The sequence below is a fragment of the Galleria mellonella genome, unplaced genomic scaffold (assembly GCF_026898425.1).
Source record: "Galleria mellonella isolate WM207_F2 unplaced genomic scaffold, CSIRO_AGI_GalMel_v1 utg746, whole genome shotgun sequence".
NCBI classification, from domain to species: Eukaryota; Metazoa; Arthropoda; class Insecta; order Lepidoptera; family Pyralidae; genus Galleria; species Galleria mellonella.
Genome location: NW_026442148.1, coordinates 2,382,501 through 2,401,419, shown reverse-complemented (window position 1 = coordinate 2,401,419; position 18,919 = coordinate 2,382,501). Strand labels below are relative to the sequence as shown.

Here is an 18,919-nt window from a genome sequence, read left to right as displayed (position 1 = left end):
CTATACATTTTTTTATGCATCTTAGAATGGCAAACAAGCTGACAGCCCACCTAATGGAAAATTGTAACCGTCGCCTATACACATGAGCAGTACCGTGGACATAACAGAGTATACTGTTTCGCCCATGATACCCCCCATGCGTTGCCATTCCTGAGGACTCAGGTGTTATTCCTCTGTACCCTGTAAATTCAGTTTAATTTACAATTTTACTTTTTGTTTACGCATCGTAATGTTCCCGATTGTCCGCGGCGTAGTTACCTAGGCGTGTACTATTTGTAGGTATATGTATGCGTCGAGTGAGATTAGATCATCCGTTGAGGAAACCGCTGGCGTCCAGCCAAGTGCACTCACCGCGTGCAGCCGCTGCGAGATCACGGCCAATCTTTACCCGCTACATAGATAGGACGCTTCTAGATGGAGCGGACACGATGTAAAAGCACTCGTTTTATGCCGTGCCATTTCATGTCAGATTTTTTTTATTGACGAATTAAAAATGCATGTATTTTTTTTTATTGTTAGTATTTTGATTAGAAATTTATTAGATCAAATAAATCTTATATAAATAAAAATGTCAAAATACATCTAACAGGCTAGATTTGTCATAATCGTATTAACTGTTTTACTGTCCACTATTGAACATAGGCCTCTCTCACTATTGGGTGTTTTCGCCAGTAGTTGCCACGCTTAGCAGGCGGGTTTTTTTTTTTTAATGGATAATAATGGAATGGTAACCCCACCCGCGCTATCGGTATACACCGGCGGGGCACCAGTGAAGGATGATAGGTGAGGATGAAGCAGGTCAGTTGGCCCACCGTGACGAATTCAACAAGAATTGTTCACGATGGTTTCCAGGGGGAACCACGTGGAGGTCGACCTAATAAGGTATATTGATAGCAATGGGGCTGTCAAACTCCATTGCTAACAATCCTTTTCCCCCCTAGCAGGCAGGTTGGCGACCGCAGTTAGGGAAAATAGTAATATAACCCCCTCGTTATCTTCTTAATAAGATTAATAGAAGTAAAAAATATACAAATTTTAATTCCGAAAATAAAAATTGCACGAGATCGAATGTGGCTTTCATAGGTTCCATAAAGTCTTACTTAGAATGTGGTGCGTGTTTTGTATAGACACGTCATCTATAAGTGGGCTGTTTTTATAGATTTTTCTACTTCTAAATTCCACGCGTCTGAAATAGCGGGCAAACACATAGTAGCAGTATAAAAAAATTATATACTTTTTATGGTATTTTTTTTTATTTCATGATAATGGAATGATAACACCGCCCGCTCTAACAGTATACACTGGCGGGACACCAGTGATGATAAAAAATTTATGGTCGAAATGAAAAAGCAGGTCATAGCCTATCGGGGATTCAATACGATGGTTTTTCAGGGGGACCACGTGAAGGTCGATCTGACAGGGTATATTGTTAACAATAGGATTGATAGTTCGCGTTACTAACAATCCCTGGTCAATAATCGCCTTCGATTATATATACACACGTATATGTTGACCTATACTTCATACACGTAGGCCTATGTCACGCACGAATGCGAATAAACCGCGCCAGCCAGTACGCGGCGAGACCGGCGCACAATATATACGTATCACAGAGTGCGCGTACCGTCTGTCTGTTTATCATTGTAGTGTTTACGCAACCTAATGTACTTGTGCTGTATAGCTGTGGGATAATGGAGAAACTACGCGCATTAGGGTGATTATTTGCTATTTATTTATACTTTAATGCACAGTAAAATTCTATGTACATTTGGCGGATTTAACACGGGACGGTGTTCTCTACCAGTCAACCATTGGGTAAACCGAGAAATATGTAGGCGCTGCATTTTTACACAGAGGAAAAATAAATCAATACTTGATAAATTTTTATAATAGAAACATACACATAATATATTAATTAAATATGTACAATGTTATACATTATATTATATCCGTAGTTTAATTCAGGTTATCACTAGCTGCTCGTCCCTGGTACGCGCGGGTGTGATTTCTCATTTTTCCGTGTGACGTTTCAAACAATTCCTTTCGTACAAGCCTTATCCTGCCACCTAAAAGCACATACATAATTTAAAATTGTGTTCCATTAAAAAATTATTAACTTCAAATGTGACAAAATTAGATATTTTAATTTAAAAACTAAGCTAGTGAACCGATTTTAGTATAATTTCTATGGGATCAATATGTAAGTGTACGAGGTCTGTCCGGAAAGTTCGTATAAAAGTGTTCTGGAATGCGAGAAAGAGGAGTGGGGAGGCAAGGTAAGCGCAGGACCCCTTCCTTATGTCCCTAACAATGCTTCAGTTCTGGTCTGACCGCCGTGCGGTGCGAACTGGCTTGTCACGCCATCTGTGAAGTTACCTCTAACGAAACCCCGTCGGCATGGAGCCCGCTTCCGTTGAAGAGCAGCGCGTCGTAATCAAGTTTCTCTCGAAACTCGGCAAGAATGGCCGTGAAATTTTTGCCGATCTAATTCGATAAGACATCCGGGGAACCACGAACAAAAAAATCAAGAAAATCCCGCTCAAATGTCAAGACAATGTTGATTGTTTTTTTCGATGTTCGGGGGATTGTCCATCAAGAATTCGTCCCTCCAGGCCAGACAGTTGATGGAAAATTCTACGTCGATGTGCTCAGACGCCTCAAAGCTCGTGTGGCACGAGTTCGTCCAGAATTGGCGCGAAAGGGGCGTTGGATTCTTCACCACGACAATGCCCCTGCCCACACCTCTCTTGTTGTCCGTGAGTTTTTGAGTAAAAATTCCATTACGGTGACCGAACACCCCCCCTATTCGCCGGATTTGGCCCCGTGTGACTTCTTCTTGTTCCCAAAAACCAAATTGGTACTTCGGGGGCGGCATTTGGGGGACATAAATGAGATAAAAAAAGCTACGACGGGGCAGCTGAGAAACCTACAACCAGAGGACTTTCAAGGAGCCTTCTCACAGTGGAAACGGCGTTGGCACAAGTGCATTATGTCACAGGGGAGTACTTTGAAGGGGATAAAATTGATTTACCTGAATAATTGTAAAATAAAATTTTTAAAAAACTTTTATACGTACTTTCCGGACAAACCTCGTATACTTTAAGATAAAAAAAGAATTTTCCAAATCGGCTTACAACTAACGGAGTTATGGGATAAATAAACATAAAAGAAAACAACCGAATTGAGAACTTTCCTTCTATTGAACTCGATTAAAAATAATTAGAAATAAATTAAATCTTTCCTCTTTATAATATAAGTTACTTACTAACTTGGATCCATTTTTGTTAGTAAATATACATAAAAAAAAACAATGATGGCTAGCTTATTCGGCATGCTTGTGAATGGATGCAATGTATTTATTTTATTTTAATTATATACTATATATTTAAAATTTTATAATCTGATTTTATAGTAGTTTGTATTTACACAATTCATTATTTATATTATTTAACTTTTTGAAAAAAGTAACATATGAATTCCTTGTCCATTCCTCTTGGCTCAAATTGTATTCCGAATTCGTAATGAAAAAATGACTATTCCAAAATGCTTAAAACTAAATTTATTTGATTATAAATATATCTTTTTTTCTTTCAATATTGCTATGTTGCAATAATTTGTCATTTTTTCAAAATTTGTAAGAATTGTAATCAATTAAAAGTAACTTATCGTCGCAATGACTAAACTATGGGTGTATACCTGAAAATAAAAGAATTATTATTATTACGTTTAAAATTAATTTGTTTTTATCACTGATTGTGTATAATAAAGAATAAAGAAAGAAAGAAAGAATAACGTTTATTTATTTCCTCCGTGTATTCGCCAGCAGGATGTCCCTGGTGGGCAGCTACGACGAGTCGGACTCGTTCGTGGACTACCAGACGCGGATGGTTGGCGCCGCCAAGGAGATCGCCAGGCTCGCCACTGACATGGTGAGTACATGATTTACCAGACTTTGTACAAAAGTCGTTTGCTTGGATACCTCTGTCTCATTCGTGTTTCTACCGTGAAGCAATTGTGTTTGCATGGCTGCGTTTCTGATTGAAGGGTGGGATATGGCGTGAATTTACAGGGTACATTGGAATAACACGAGTTCTCAGGAATTATAACTCATGGTAGGTATCATGGGCGAAACAGTATACTCTGTTCTGTTCTGGTTATCAATTCCCATCAGGTGGGGCGTCAGCTTGTTTGCCATTGTAAATGAAAATGTATAAAAAGAAAATCGTCTAGTGCCCATAATGTATACTGTGCCTAGTGTGACACTAGATGGCACTGCTTACGCTAATCGGTATGTGCTTATGTCCGCCAGACGGCGAAGTCAGCGACGGACGCGAGCCGGCTGGTGCCGCTGGGCAGCGAGGCGTGCCAGCGGTACGAGCAGCTGGCGCAGGACAGCGTCGGTGCCTCCGCCACCACACCCAACGTCGACGTCGCTAACAGGTACTACACCCGCCTGCAGAGGGAGGGGGGGGGGAGATTATTAGTAATGAGGATATCAAACAATCCCACTGCGCTAGCAGTAGTAGCAGTGGACCTGGTAGCTATACCAGGTCCACTTCAACACGGTTCCTCTTTTACCATTTTGGCTAATTCTTCTGGAATTGTTCTACCGCTTGTATAACGGATTGTCTTCTGAGGAATTGTTTTAATGATGCCACAGCCACCTTTTATCATCGCACCGCTCGCCGTCAACAGGGAATTCATCCTCGCAGGCTTGAACCTAGATGGTCATGTACAGTGCGGTTTCTAAGGAATATTCTCCCGCGAATGCTCAGACTGTGGAATAAGCTCCCTGCCGAGATTTTCACTAGAAACTGCAGTTTACACGTATTGGTCAAAATAGTTTTGTTTTTTATACAGTTTTTTAAACTTGTGTCAGACAAAGAATTTGATCAGAACACAAGTCTTAACGGTTGGCTTGCTATGTCCATGGTACTGCTCATGTCTATAGGCGACGGTTACCACTTTCCATCAGGTGGGCCGTCAGCTTGTTTGTCATTCTAAGTTGCAAAAAAAAAAAAAAAAAAAAAAAAAAAAAAATAGCAAGATGGAACTAATGCCAATAAGCATATCTCGCATTGTGGATGCAGGATCCGCGTGTCGGTAGTGGAGCTGGGCGAGGCGGTGTCGGAGCTGATCAGCGCGGGCGGGCAGTGCCGGCTGTCGGCCGTGCCACCTCACCAGCGAGCCGTCGCCGACGCCGCCAAGCACGTCAACGAGAAGGTAACGCTTGACCAGCAGAATTCATCGATTTTAACTATCCGTACTATTTTGGACCCACATTTACATATCGGAAACCTCGGAATTTTTTTATCTCCAACATGGATCTCTAAACAGATCGCGTTGTCTATCCTTTGTAATTGACAGAGATCACTTTCAGAATCACCAATCCAAATTTTCACATTTAAATCATCAGGAAAATTAAGCAATCTAACATTCACCACTTCTGTTAGTTTTTGTTTGGTCCTTCGAGCCGGATATGACCCAGACACTTACTTAGATATTGTGTGCACAGGTGATAGCGGTGCTGGGCGCGCTGCAGGCCGGGGCCCGCGGTACACAGGCGTGTATCGACGCGACCGCCACTATCGCCGCCATCATCGGCGATCTCGACACCACCATACTCTTCGCCAGCGCAGGTATTTATACTCGCAATTTTGTTCGCATGAGTTAATACAAAAATATCCTATGTGTTGAGTTGGGATATAACCTACTCTTTTAATAAATTTTATTGAAAATGGATTAGCCGTTTTGATTAACAAACTTCTAAACATCTTTATAAATTTATAATTATAATAATAGCTTTTACCCGCGACTTTATCCGCGCGATCGGCTTATGTTCACCAAACGAAACAAAAATAGGCTATGTCCAAATTTCATAGTGATTGGTTAAGCTGTTAAAGTGCTTAGAAGTAAGAAATAGATTCAATTCCATATTTATAATATTCATACCAGCCTTTAACTGTCCATTGCCTTCCCCTTGGACTGTTTTGCCAGTAGTTGCCACGCTTAGCAAGGGAATTGGCAACCCCAATTGCGCTTTTTAGATGTTTTAAGAAGGACGCTGTTACCTATCCCTCAAATATTAAGTTCCCTTAGTCGCCTCTTAGTTTTTTCCCACGGGAAAGGAAGGAGTGGCCTATTCTATGCCGGGACCACACAGCCGATATTAGTAAAATTTAAAAGCTCGAGCGAATGAAACTGATGCGAACTATTGTTTCCACAGGCACGCTCCACTCGGATAAGGAGTCGGACACGTTCTCTGACCACCGCGAGAACATCCTCAAGACGGCCAAGACGCTGGTGGAGGACACGAAGACGCTGGTGGGCGGCGCGGCGGGCACGCAGGACCAGCTCGCGTCCGCCGCCGCCAGCGCCGTCAACACCATCGGTGAGTGTATACCGGCGGTGTACACTGGCGGTCCGCCCTCGTTACACACCGCTTATTCATCGATGCAATATTATTATTGTTTACTTCATTCTCGACCAATTTGCCGGTTTTCTCAGACAACCCAAAAACCTTTAGGACAAAAACCCGTCCCAAAGGTTTTTGGGACGGGTTTTTGGAAAAAAGAAAGCTGAAATAAAATGAAATGAATTTATTTTGCTACTTGCTGAGACCCCAACCCCTTTTATTGCGTTTATATGCAAATATGTATATATATATATATATATATATATATATTTTATAATTTTTATGCTTCATAGCTCTATACGTGTGTGTGCGTGTCTGTAGCGGTGTGATGCGGTGCATCTTGTGAGTTTAGTGTAATTATTGTATTTCCTAATACTTTATTATGGTCGAGGAATGCATGGCTGCTTGTTTCTATAATATATCTATTATTATATTAGAATTAACCTTTTTAGGTACAGTGATAATTGTAGTTAATTTTTTTTTTTTTTTTTATAAAAAAGAAAATTGAAAAACAAGAATTACAAATCAAGTCAATAGGCGGAATTTTTATATACAATTAATAAATAATAATAAGAAACAACATATTTTATGTATGTTTGTATGAAAGTAAATGTATGAAAAATCGTATGGAAAAGTCAAATAGATGGATTATAAAACCTCCATATAAGGAAGTGTGTGAGTGAATAAGAGAGTAGATGTTATCTAATTTTCTTTATTAGCACACCGATACAAAGACGGGGCGGGCAGCTAATTTTTTTTATAGAGATATAACGTTACACAAGTCTACTGAACCGATTTTGATGATATTTTTTTGGGACTAATCTAAAAGTGCATTTGTTGTCAAGCAGTTGCTTGTTTGCTTAGGTTTGAAGTATAAGATATGGCAGTGACTGTAAAAACGAAATGGTATCCCCGCCCGTGCTATCAGTGTACGCTAGCGGGGCACCAGCGAGTGGTGATAAGTGAGGTTGCAGGAAGGCCAGTAGTGCCGTTGTGATGAATTGATTAAGAATTACCCGTAAGAAGGGCTGCGTGGACGTAGACCTGAGAAAGTATATTGGCTAAATCCCTCCACTATTATGAATCCGATCCCTCCCCCTATTCCTGTATGGATTGAGCCGGTACCGTGCGTGTGCGCAGTGCAACTGTGCGAGGTGGTGAAGCTGGGCGCGGCGTCGCTGGGCGCGGGCAGCCCCGAGTCGCAGGTGCTGCTGCTGCACGCGGCGCGCGACGTGGCGGCCGCGCTGCGGGACCTGGTGGCCGCCACCACCGCCGCCGCCGGCAAGCACGTCGCGCACCCCGACATGCAGCGCCTCAAGCACGCCGCCAAGGTCGGTACTGGCAGCGCCACGCACGCACTCGCACACTGAACGCTCCATATAAGCAACATACTTTATATTTTACTAGCGGCGCGTCCCGGCTTCGCACATGTGGACATTTTTACAACATTTTAAAAAGTGGTTATTGTGACAGAACGATAATAGTTGGACATATAGTGTCGCGAAGTTTTTTGTAGTTATTGATATTTTCTTCAATATTGTAGAACATACTTTTGTTCTATCACCAATAGTTTCCGCAGCGCACGCGACCAAACATATTTTATAGCATTTTTTTACACCTTGAGTTACGTTACTAAAGTTTTAGTAAGGATCCCTAATGTTTTCTAGCAATAAACAGCCTATGTTATTCAGGGTGAATGTAGCTTTCTAATGGTGAAAGAATTTTTGAAATCGGCAAAGTAGTTTTTGAGTTTATTCATTACAAACATACATACACACAAAAATATAAATCTTTCCTCTTTATAATATTAGTGTAGATTTATTTTACTCACCTTTTTTTTTAATGGGTGATAATGGAATGATAACCTCTCTCGCGCTATCGTTATACACCGGCGAGGCACCAGTGGAAGGCAGGTCAGTTGGTCCACCATGATAAATTCAACAAGAATTAACCACGATGGTTTCCAGGGGGAACCACGTGGAAGTCGACCTGATAGGGTATATCGCTAGTGATGGGGCTATTTGATCCCGTTACTAACAATCCCTTTCCCCCCATTCTACTCAGCTTAGTTAGCGAAAGGTCAATGGACCGCTTGTAGGATAGAAGGTCCGAATTTGTTGTCAAAATGTATTAAAATCAAAAGGCAAATTTGTGTCTCAAAGTTATGTCCGTCTTCTTTTCAGTCTTTTTGCAGTCCTTTATTTTGTCTCAAGCTTTGTTTGTAGAATGTCTTAGCGGCCACAACAGTTAGTAAAAGAAATAAGTGAAAATATTTTCCAGACGGTAAAATGTTTTTATACTCCTTTTTCCCCTATAAACAACTTTTCGCAATAAGATTTTTTTTTTATTGAAATTGATTCAAATGAGTTGCTTATATAGAGCGTTCACTGTATTTATTAGTTTCTTAATTAAAAATGTCACTGACCGCGAACAAAGCCGCAGGAAATGTACATTGTTATCGCAAGTTGTTGTTTGTGCGCGTTTCCCAATTTTTCTGTAATTTAAAATAAATACAATTCCTAATATTCTTTCTGATGTTCCATGTTACTTGTTGATTTATAAAAAAAAATAGTATTTTCACAGACATATATTTTTAATTGTCAAAGAAAGATTTAGTATCTAAATTTATTATATTTCGATCTACAATTGCTCAAATTACACGAAGAGATCAATTGATCAAAGAATTATTACTTCCGATCAATACTAGTATTGAAACATTGGGTATCGCTCAGCAAAATACATAGACATTGAAACACGTCCTAAATTCCTTTTTAAATGTACGCTTAAATGTTTTTCTAAGTCTGCTACGTTGTTACTCTTGTCTATAATTCACATTTGTCCATTTGAGTATGAAATGTCGTCAATATTGGACTAGAGATTCGACGCCAGCGTCTTTGCCAAATATTTACTCAACTTTATAACATAAAATTTGCCCTGCAACTCAATACTACACAAAAAAGTGTATTGAAAAGTCCATCTTAACAATTTGGCAACAATGCTGACGTGACAATAATTATAGGCCTATTGTAATCGGTTATTTCCATTAGCGACTGACCGACGCCACCAAACGCTGGAGTCTCCCCACCAAAACCATCCCACGTCAGGCGAGACGACGCTCTGTCAACATCCGAACTGACTATAACTCGTGCGATTCCGAGACCGATATCTTCCAATCAGACCAAGAAGAGGAACTGATCAAGCTCCTAGATTATTCTAGCCAAGACGACGATGTCTCCCCATCTATATTCTACGACAACTGTGAGGAGGTCGTCACGTACATTGAGAGTTTAATGAAAGAAGTACCCGAAATAACTGCCAAGGATGACGACTTGAACGAACGGTACAACTTGGCAGCTAGAAATAGTCTAGTCGATATGGACTGGAGGGTGCTTAAATATGGTGAAAATATACTATTAGGTGAGATTAAAAAGCTCGTCGACTTGTTTGTTGAAGTGAGCGATAGAGTCGAAAATAAAAGAAAGCGAGATAAGATAAGTAGATTGAAAGCTAATTCTGATCTCGATAATGAGATGAAGCGACTCTCTCAAGTTGTAGAAGATTTAGACTCTGAAGTAGAACAAGATGAAAGTATAGTTAAAAATACAACCACAATAAAAACTATACAAACCACTATACCAGTTAAAAAGCCAAAGTTGGAAGAGAAAAAACCAAAATTAAAATATCCAGTGTTCAAAGTGAGAAGGGTCAAACCGGTGAACTTGATTGTCAACTTGGATGCTAGTAAAAAAGAAATCAATACGGTCGAGCCAGCAAAGGAGATATTAAGTCCAGAGCAAAAACAAAAAGACGAATCTACAGAGATTGTCTTAAAACCCGATACAGTAACTAAAGAAGTGAAAACAGAATTTTGGAAGTTGTTCAAAGATGACACGGAATGGTGGAAGGCGCTCGCTAAGAGGAATTTAGAAAAAATGGAGGAAACAAGGCGAGAGTTAGAAAGATTCAGCGGCCATGAATTAGTTATAGGAGATTATCAAACAGAAATAGACAGATTCGAAAAAGAGAAGTTGACATTACAGAGATTCATCGACGACGTGGACAGATCGAAAGCTGTAAACAAAGATTTGGAATACGACAAACGTTACGAGGACATGGTATTGAAATTGATTGATTTCGCTAAAAAAGACTTTATTTATAAAGGATTTGATCCTTTAATCGAACAGTTGAAAGCTTTGTCCAATATTAAAGTCGAAGGTAAGAAGAAAAAAGTCAATATCCAAGATATAATAAATATTTATACTCAAATCGATATATCCAAATACACATACGAAGAGTTGTGCCTACTGGAAAAGTATTACAAGGAAATCATAAGGAAATACAAGAAGGAAACATTGAATAAAGAGAATATTGTACCCAGAGACGAGAGATCCCCGAGTCTGGTGAGAGAAAACGGCACCCAAGCGGCGCCTTCCTACCATCGCAACGTTATATTAAATATACACTCGAGTCAAAATTTGACAAAAGACATCAATCAGTACTCCACAACGGTTGTGACAAATGGGAATTCGCTGAAACGCAACAAGCACGACTCTAGAAACAATATTGAAATTTTTGATTTAACACGCACATACCCTATGGAGTACTATGCCAACAACTGGTGGTCTATATACGAAGATATACTAAAGAGTCGCGAGCACCAGTTCGGCTCCATCGACAACTGGTGGAGATTTTACGAGGCTATATTAAATAAAGAGAGTACTACAGACGAAGAGTTGAAAAAGCTAAGAGCCGTAGTGGAATATAGGAATAGCTTGAGGAAATCCAGACCGAACAGCCGTATGGAGGAGCAGCTGAGAATGCTGGACGAAGTGCAGAATAATAGATTCCGGGAGAGCGAGGATGTGAGCAGGAAGGAGGACGAATCGGTCAGAGTTGTTGATTACTTAGCTGATGCACTTAACTGATGAGCACGGACGCATGGTGTTCGACAGCTTGGTTGTTGGTCATCGTCTCCTCCTAATAATAAACGAGTGTGTATAAAGCATATTGTTTACAACCCACTTCAAATAGAGGGAGGCTCTCGAATCGATTGTAGTTTTTGACGTCAGTTGGAGACCAATTTGGATATTTTTTTTTTTATTTCTCTGGAAAAATATACTTACAGATTGGTCCCATAAAAATTTTAATAAAATTCGGTCAGTAGTTTAGTTTTTAAATTAAAGTAACTGGTTGGTTACAAATGAAATTCGTTTTATTGTCGACAATAATTTATTATTTAAAAAAATATATATTGTTCCCAGTATTTCAATTTGAAATGTAACCTTATCAATGCGTCGGAATTTCAAATGTAAATTTTGTCGAATTTACAATCGACGTTGTCGAAATTACTTGCAAACGTGTCGAATTTATGTCTACAGGCAGTGTAATTTTGTCGAAACTACAAACGTATCGAAATTTGATGCTGTTTTTGTAATATACTGGTCCAATAACGAATATGTTAAAAATTTGTTTTTAAAAATAAAAATATCGGATAACAGATTTTAGCATATTCGAAAATAGATATCCGACCGATATGGGCGATATCGAAATGGGCGATGACCTTTTCCTTGACATCAATGTGCAGAGAAACCCAATATATAGATATCGGATCGGTATATGGATACCGATCCGATGACCCATGATTACCCATGACTAGTAATCTACAACTAAAGTCCTACAGCAAGATATGAGTTTAGTTACGTTCTATTTTGTATAAAAATTAACGCATTTTTTTTCCAAATTCCATATACAGTAAGTTGAAATTATAAATTCGAATTTGTCGAACTATTTTGAAATTTGTTTGTTATTTAAAAGAATATGCCTTATACACCCTCGCATCATCTCCCAATCACCGTGCCTTCTCGCCATAGAACATGTGTGTCATTGTCCAAGTGTCGGTGTGGCATGCACAGTAACATACCATCCCGAACAGTAGTTGGGGCGTACTGACTGACGTTACGTTTGTTTCATATACGTATACGCATCGGAGATTACATTCAGAACATTATATGGTGAAATTCACTTGAAAGATTTCATACCAGACTGGTAACGCCCACGTGATTTATCAGTGTTGCCAACTAAACAATTTATTACAGTCTCAGATGTATATTTCAAAAGTGTGTTGTTATTTTAAATTTATTATTATTATGCTCCTTTACAGAGACCGCCTTGGAGAGGATACATTTTGCGTTTAGAGTCTTAGATCATTGAAATAAGGTCTAATTTTACATTTCTTACGTGTTATATTTTTTTTACGGGTGGAGATGTAATGGTAACTCCGTCTGCGCTATCAGTATACGCTGGTAAGGCACCAGTGAGAGATGATAGGTGAAGATGAAAGTATAATAGATCTCTTGGTCCATCGTGACGGATTCATCAAAATTTAACCGTGATGGTTTCCAGATGGAACTGCGTAGAGGTCGACCTGTTAGGGTATATTGCCAGCTATGGGGCTGTAAGATCCCATTACCAATCCCTTTTCATCCCACATATTATATTAAAATGTTCAGGGTACTACAAAAAAGAGAAATGTTAAAACAAGTTAGCTTTTAAACGCAAATTGCGCACCTATTTCTAAGAAATATCACTTTCCCTTTAAACTTGCTGGTTACTCTGTTTAAGTCATAGATTGCTATTTGCTCTTCTGTTACAATTAATTGTTTGTTGAAGTAATATTTATGTATGTTTATTTTTATTTATTTAACATTTATTTATGTTTATATCAATCTAATTATATATTTATAAATATATCAAGTATTGCTTTATATATTTCCTCTATTCAATAATGCACCGCCTACTTATTTCTCTGTTCGCCCAATGGTCGACTGGTAGAGAACACCGGCCGGTGTTAAGTCCGCCATATGTACAGAGAATTACACTGTGCATAAAAGTTTAAATAAATACATGTTAAAATAAACCTTATTACAATGATCTAAAGATCTAAACGCTATTAAAGGTTGCTCTCCCCTCCGAGCCAGTCTGTGTGAATCAAAATTGAAACGTTAAGTGCAAGTTGTAAAATGTATTAATAAACGTGTTGTTTTTATGTCTTTCTATTGCATGGTTTAGTTCGTTGTATACTTTTGAAATGTCATCAAGGAATATAAAGGGTGTAATTGGATCGTTGGCGACCTATGGAGTGTTTTACTATCGAAATTGAACATTTTCAAAAAGGGTGTGTTAAGGTTCCTTCAGAGTCGACAACGCGCACGTGACACCCCTCGTCCGTCTCGTACGCCAACGTCGACGGCGACCCCCCCCCCCCCCCCCTCGTTACACCGATCCCCATCCCTGATGGGAGCCGAAATGCAGTGGCCTGAGTCAAAGTTCGAGTCACTAGGACGCCCTCGGGCGCAAACACCGCAATCCATCTGAAAGAGCTGACGCCTAACGTCGCTCCCTTCTCGCGGGCTTGGAGTGCCTTCCGCACTCGCCCCTGCATACGCGCTCGGTGAAGCTGTAAAGGCCATCTGCGGCCAACAGCATATACGGCACGAAAAAAAAAAAAACGTGACACCCCTAGTGTTGCAGGCGTCCATAGGCTACAGTGACTGTTTACCATCAGACGAGCTGTGTATGCTTGGTTGCCCATCTTGGTGGTATAAAAAAAAAGTAAAAAAAATACTATGGTAAAGTCCAACATGTTATGAAGGTTCCAGCTGTCAAATAAATATTGGAGGCTTTAATTTGTTTTTATACCACCAATGTGCATACAGCCCGTCTGATGGTAAGCGGTCACTGTAGCCTATGGACGCCTGAAACACTAGGGGTGTCACGTGCGCGTTGCATACCCTGAAGGAACCTTAATAAACATTTTTTGAAGAGACCCATGCTGTAGTCTGGGGAAAACCTCGGTAGGGAGCTCATTCCTTTAAAACCACACTGTACGCGACTATTTAGGGTCAATCGTGTGAGGATGAACTCCTTGTCGACGGCGAGCGGTTCGATGATAAAAGGTTGTTATAGAATTGTTAAAAGTTTCGTAATTAGACATTATATTTTAATATAATAACAACTGGTTTAACTTACTTGTTTTTTAATCGAGAAATGTCGACTAGTTTCGGGACCATCCCGGACCCTTAGTCATGAGCGGCTGTGAAGCGAATGATCCCGAAAATAGCCGAGCTTTATCGATCAAAATATAGTAAATTTAAAACAGTAGCAAACATGTTAGCTTTTTTTTTTTTTTGGGAAAAATGTTCAGTTGCTCCGGTAGAAGGCTTCAAAAGTTTTTTTTTTTTTTATGTATATTTCAACGTGTATCAAATTGTTTAATATGTTGGTATATTTACGGGTAGTCTAACGTTACCAGTCTAGCAGTGTGAGCTCTTTTAACTACCGCTGTGCTTGTAATGTGGTGTATCTAGCTGGTGTATCTACTCGAAGTGTTTTATACTTCAGCACTCTTCAATTGTTTATAGAAGTATAAATTTTTTTAAGCCTATATTTTTTATACAATAGCGTGGATTCATTGTTCATATTTGACACCCAAGTACGATTTAATTTCACTTCACAAAAGGTAAATTTTTAAAATTAGATACAATGAAATCTAGCGTTTACTGTAGCTTTAAACAAAACATATGTTACCAGATATTTTTACCGTGACATTTTGTATCAATAAGTGATATTTGCTCTGACCACCCGATTTGGGATTACAGTCATATATATATATATATATTCTTTATTGCACTTGTAAGTTACATATAAAATAATGCATTTATAAATGTTGTGAGCGAGGGTGGACTTGTCTCTGACAGAGATCTCTTCCAGTCAATCCGATACAGTTGGGAAGCGTGTCGTTAGCAGGCAGCTGGAGTTATTTACATGTTTGTTATTGAATTCATATCTTATATGTAGTACCAACCGCGTTAATTTTAATTAAAAATTTGTAATACTTTAATAAGTATTTTGCATGCTTTTAAATAAATAAAATATTATATATATATATATATATATATATATATATATACGCAATTTATTTTCGATAGTTAATCGCAATTAATTCAAAATAGCACATAAGTACTCGATTCTCATGCTCATATTTGATAAAGACAGGTTCAATTGTAAAGTTAGATATGCCACGCCAATCACAGCCGCATATTTCACGGGTTGGTAATGCGAGTCGCTCTCTCTTGTCATCTTAACAAAGCCACAAGCTTTCATCGCTAAGCTTAAGGTCCAATATTGACAGACACCATTTTTATATTTATTTATTTATATATATGTATCATATACAAACACGAATAATTTTAATGGCAACTCCGACGATGTTGCGACGACATCGTCGCGTGACCGCTTTGAAATTGCTCGTGTAATATGCCCTTAAAATATACGGCATTCATTGTCTCTTGAAAGCTTATGGGTTTCCAGGCATGGCGCTTCTGTCGTCCACATCTGGGTTCATTTTTTTTTTTCTCTAATTCTATTAAATATCTAATCTAGATGGCAACCCTAAGCTTTTATTTATTAATTAGTTTTAGATTCAGTGTTTTAAATTGATATTGTTATTACTTTCATATTAATGTGCCTTTAGAGGGACCAAAAATTATTAATTAATCACGTGGTTATGAATTTTGAATAATTAAATACGAGATATTAAAATTATAGCTTTGAAAATTCGATTTATGGCAACACCATTATCTACAAAAATCTACGCACTGTTAAAAACATAATGCGTTCTGAAACAGTACGTAAAATTGTCAGCTTGTTACCTGTGAAATTATAAAAATTTTATGCGTCTACTGATGGCGCCAAAATGCGTTATAATTGGTAGAAATTTTAAATTTAGAACCAAATAGGGAATGTATTTATTTTTATTTCCTTTTATTTTTCGAATGTTGCCAGTAACAACAATTCTTGTCTGTATAATGAATATATTTATTATTATTGTAAAAAATGTGATAAAATAATTTTTGGTGCTGATTTATCTAAGGCATGACGCGTGTCCATTCTTTTAGCATTCTGTCTTTGTCTAATAATTCTAAATAGAAAGAGATAATGCTTTTTTTAAATGACTATAAAACATAAGCTTAGTTTCTAAGATAATTTTAAATAATATAATTGAAACGTCAAAGTTTTAATAGAATTTTCATAATTCCAAAAGAAATATCTCTTATGTTTCACATTGGGTCCAGTCATTGTACATCATCTCCAATTGAATGAGAAATGTGAGACGATTGTGGGAAAATATTTTTTTTCCATACAACTTAGAATGGCAAACAAGCTGACGGCCCACCTGATGGAAAGTGGGAACCGTCGCCTATAGACATGAGCAGTACCGTGGACATAACAGAGTATACTGTTTCGCCCATGATACCCCCCATGCGTTGCCATTCCTGAGGACTCAGGTGTTATTCCTCTGTACCCTGTAAATTCAGATTTTTTTTTCTAATAAACAGAATAGAATGCTGTTTACGTATATAGGTTATAGGGTAGTATGTTTATCACACTTCGTCACTAGGTCGGTTTGATCCCTGCACAATACACACTTTTGTATTGTGAGAATATCGGTTTGTATTGATATTGCTCTAAACTTTTTTTTTCTACGCATTGTGTGTATGTTTTACAGAAATAAAAGTTTAATTAAATGTTTATGAATTAATTTAGTATCTTTAGTAAGCTCTGTTTTAACTAGATGGCGCTGCGTTACATATCACGGAAACAGTTTCAATTGGGATTTTTTTAATCTTTCATATCATATTTTTATTGTACCGAATTGACTTGTGTGTATTTTCTATCGAGAATGCAAAATACATTTGATTTCTGTATTCTGTAATTTAATTGTTTTACTTTAAAATAAATTATTGCTACAAACAAACACACAAGTCAATCCTTACATAATTAAAATATAATAGAGTCTATTCTGAAATACCATTCGATAATAATTTTAAAACATATATATATATATATATATATATATATATATATATATATATATATATATATATATATATATATATATATATATATATATACCAATGTAATCTAATCTTGTTCGTAAACTAAAATCTTTCTACAAATCTACTTTAACTATTACACTGTTTTGTTACTTTCATTCAAACTGAGAATTTGGTGTAAAAGAAAGAGACAAAACAGTTCAATAGATGCAATAGGTTTATGATTTTTTTTAAATTGTTTGTTTGAATCGAAGCATTTGGCGTTGCATTGTTTCTGCCTACCCTAATGGGAGACGGTCGTGACAAATATGTATGTATGCATGTATGATTTTTCATCACTGCAATATTTAATTCTCAAAGATCTACCATCATCATACCAGCCTTTAATTGTCCACTGCTCTCTCAAGCCTCTCCCTAAGGGGTTTTGCCAGTAGTTGCCACGCTTGGCAGGTGAATTGGCAACCGCAGTCAGTCTTTAGAGATGTTTCAAGAGGGACGCCGCTGTCCATCCCTCGCCCTCCCTTAGTCGCCTCTTACGACACCCACGGGAATGGAAGGGGTGGCCTATTCTATGCCGGGACTAGACGGCCAATACCAAAGGTCTAAAATTGTTTTGCTAAATTATTAAATTAAAACTGTAATAAATGGAAGAATGGTATTTCAGTATCGACCACATAGTCCACTTACGAATGCTTCATATCATCTGGGACGGTTCAAGGGGTTAAAAAGCGTTTGCGCGCTGTTGTGCATCATAATGAAAGACTAGGGTATAATTGTGACGGTCGTTTGTAGGTGATGGTGACGAATGTGACGTCACTGCTGAAGACGGTGAAGGCGGTGGAGGACGAGCACACGAGGGGCACGCGCGCTCTCGAGTCCACCATCGAGGCCATATCACAGGAGATCGAGGTACGGATTATGTCAAGGCACCTTGTTCTTTGTTTATAGCACAGGGGGCAAACGAGCATGCGGCTCACCTGATGGTAAGTGACTATCGCCGCCCATAAGCACTCGCTGCGCACTAGGGGCATTGCATGTGTGCTGCCGGCCTTTTAAAAAGGGATATACTCTTTTCTTGAAAGTTATATCGTATCGTTTGGGAAATGGTAACCGTCGCCTATAGACATGAACAGTACCATGGACGTAACAGAGTATATTGTTTCGCCCATGATCATGATCCCTCCCATACGTTGCCATTCCTAAGGACTCGGGTCTTATTCCTCTGTACCCTGTAAATTCACTGCTATATCCCACCCTTCAAACCGAAACACAGCCATGCAAACGCAACTGCTTCACGGTACAGACACGAATGGGACAGAGGTGGCCAAGCAAACGACTTTTGTACAAAGTCTCCCTTTGGTCAAAACCATTATATTTTCATCCCTTTTTTATCTCTTCAATCTCTTTTTTATCCTTTCCTCCTATTGTCGAACCGTATGTACTATGTATAAACCTACTGCATACATGATCCGAATGCGTTTAAGACATGGGGCGTATAATCCAAATGCATGATATTCATTCTCAGGTGCTAAGGTCGTCGAGCCCGGCGAAGTCGACGGCGACGGCCGAGGAGCTAGTGCGGTGCACGCGGCAGATGACGGCGGCGACG

At 38.7% G+C, this 18,919-nt stretch overlaps 1 protein-coding gene across 1 annotated transcript in view; it reads left to right on the top strand.

Moving 5' to 3' along the window:
* The window catches only part of LOC113510226 (talin-1), a 135,915-nt gene that overhangs the window by 98,015 nt on the left and 18,981 nt on the right, over positions 1–18,919 (top strand). The window contains 8 exon segments of the mRNA XM_052901070.1: positions 3,824–3,929; positions 4,310–4,440; positions 5,091–5,223; positions 5,516–5,639; positions 6,227–6,391; positions 7,556–7,746; positions 18,103–18,219; positions 18,836–18,919. The exon segment at positions 18,836–18,919 is cut by the window's right edge and continues 102 nt beyond it. Of these exon segments, the coding sequence (XP_052757030.1) occupies positions 3,824–3,929; positions 4,310–4,440; positions 5,091–5,223; positions 5,516–5,639; positions 6,227–6,391; positions 7,556–7,746; positions 18,103–18,219; positions 18,836–18,919 (1,051 nt within the window).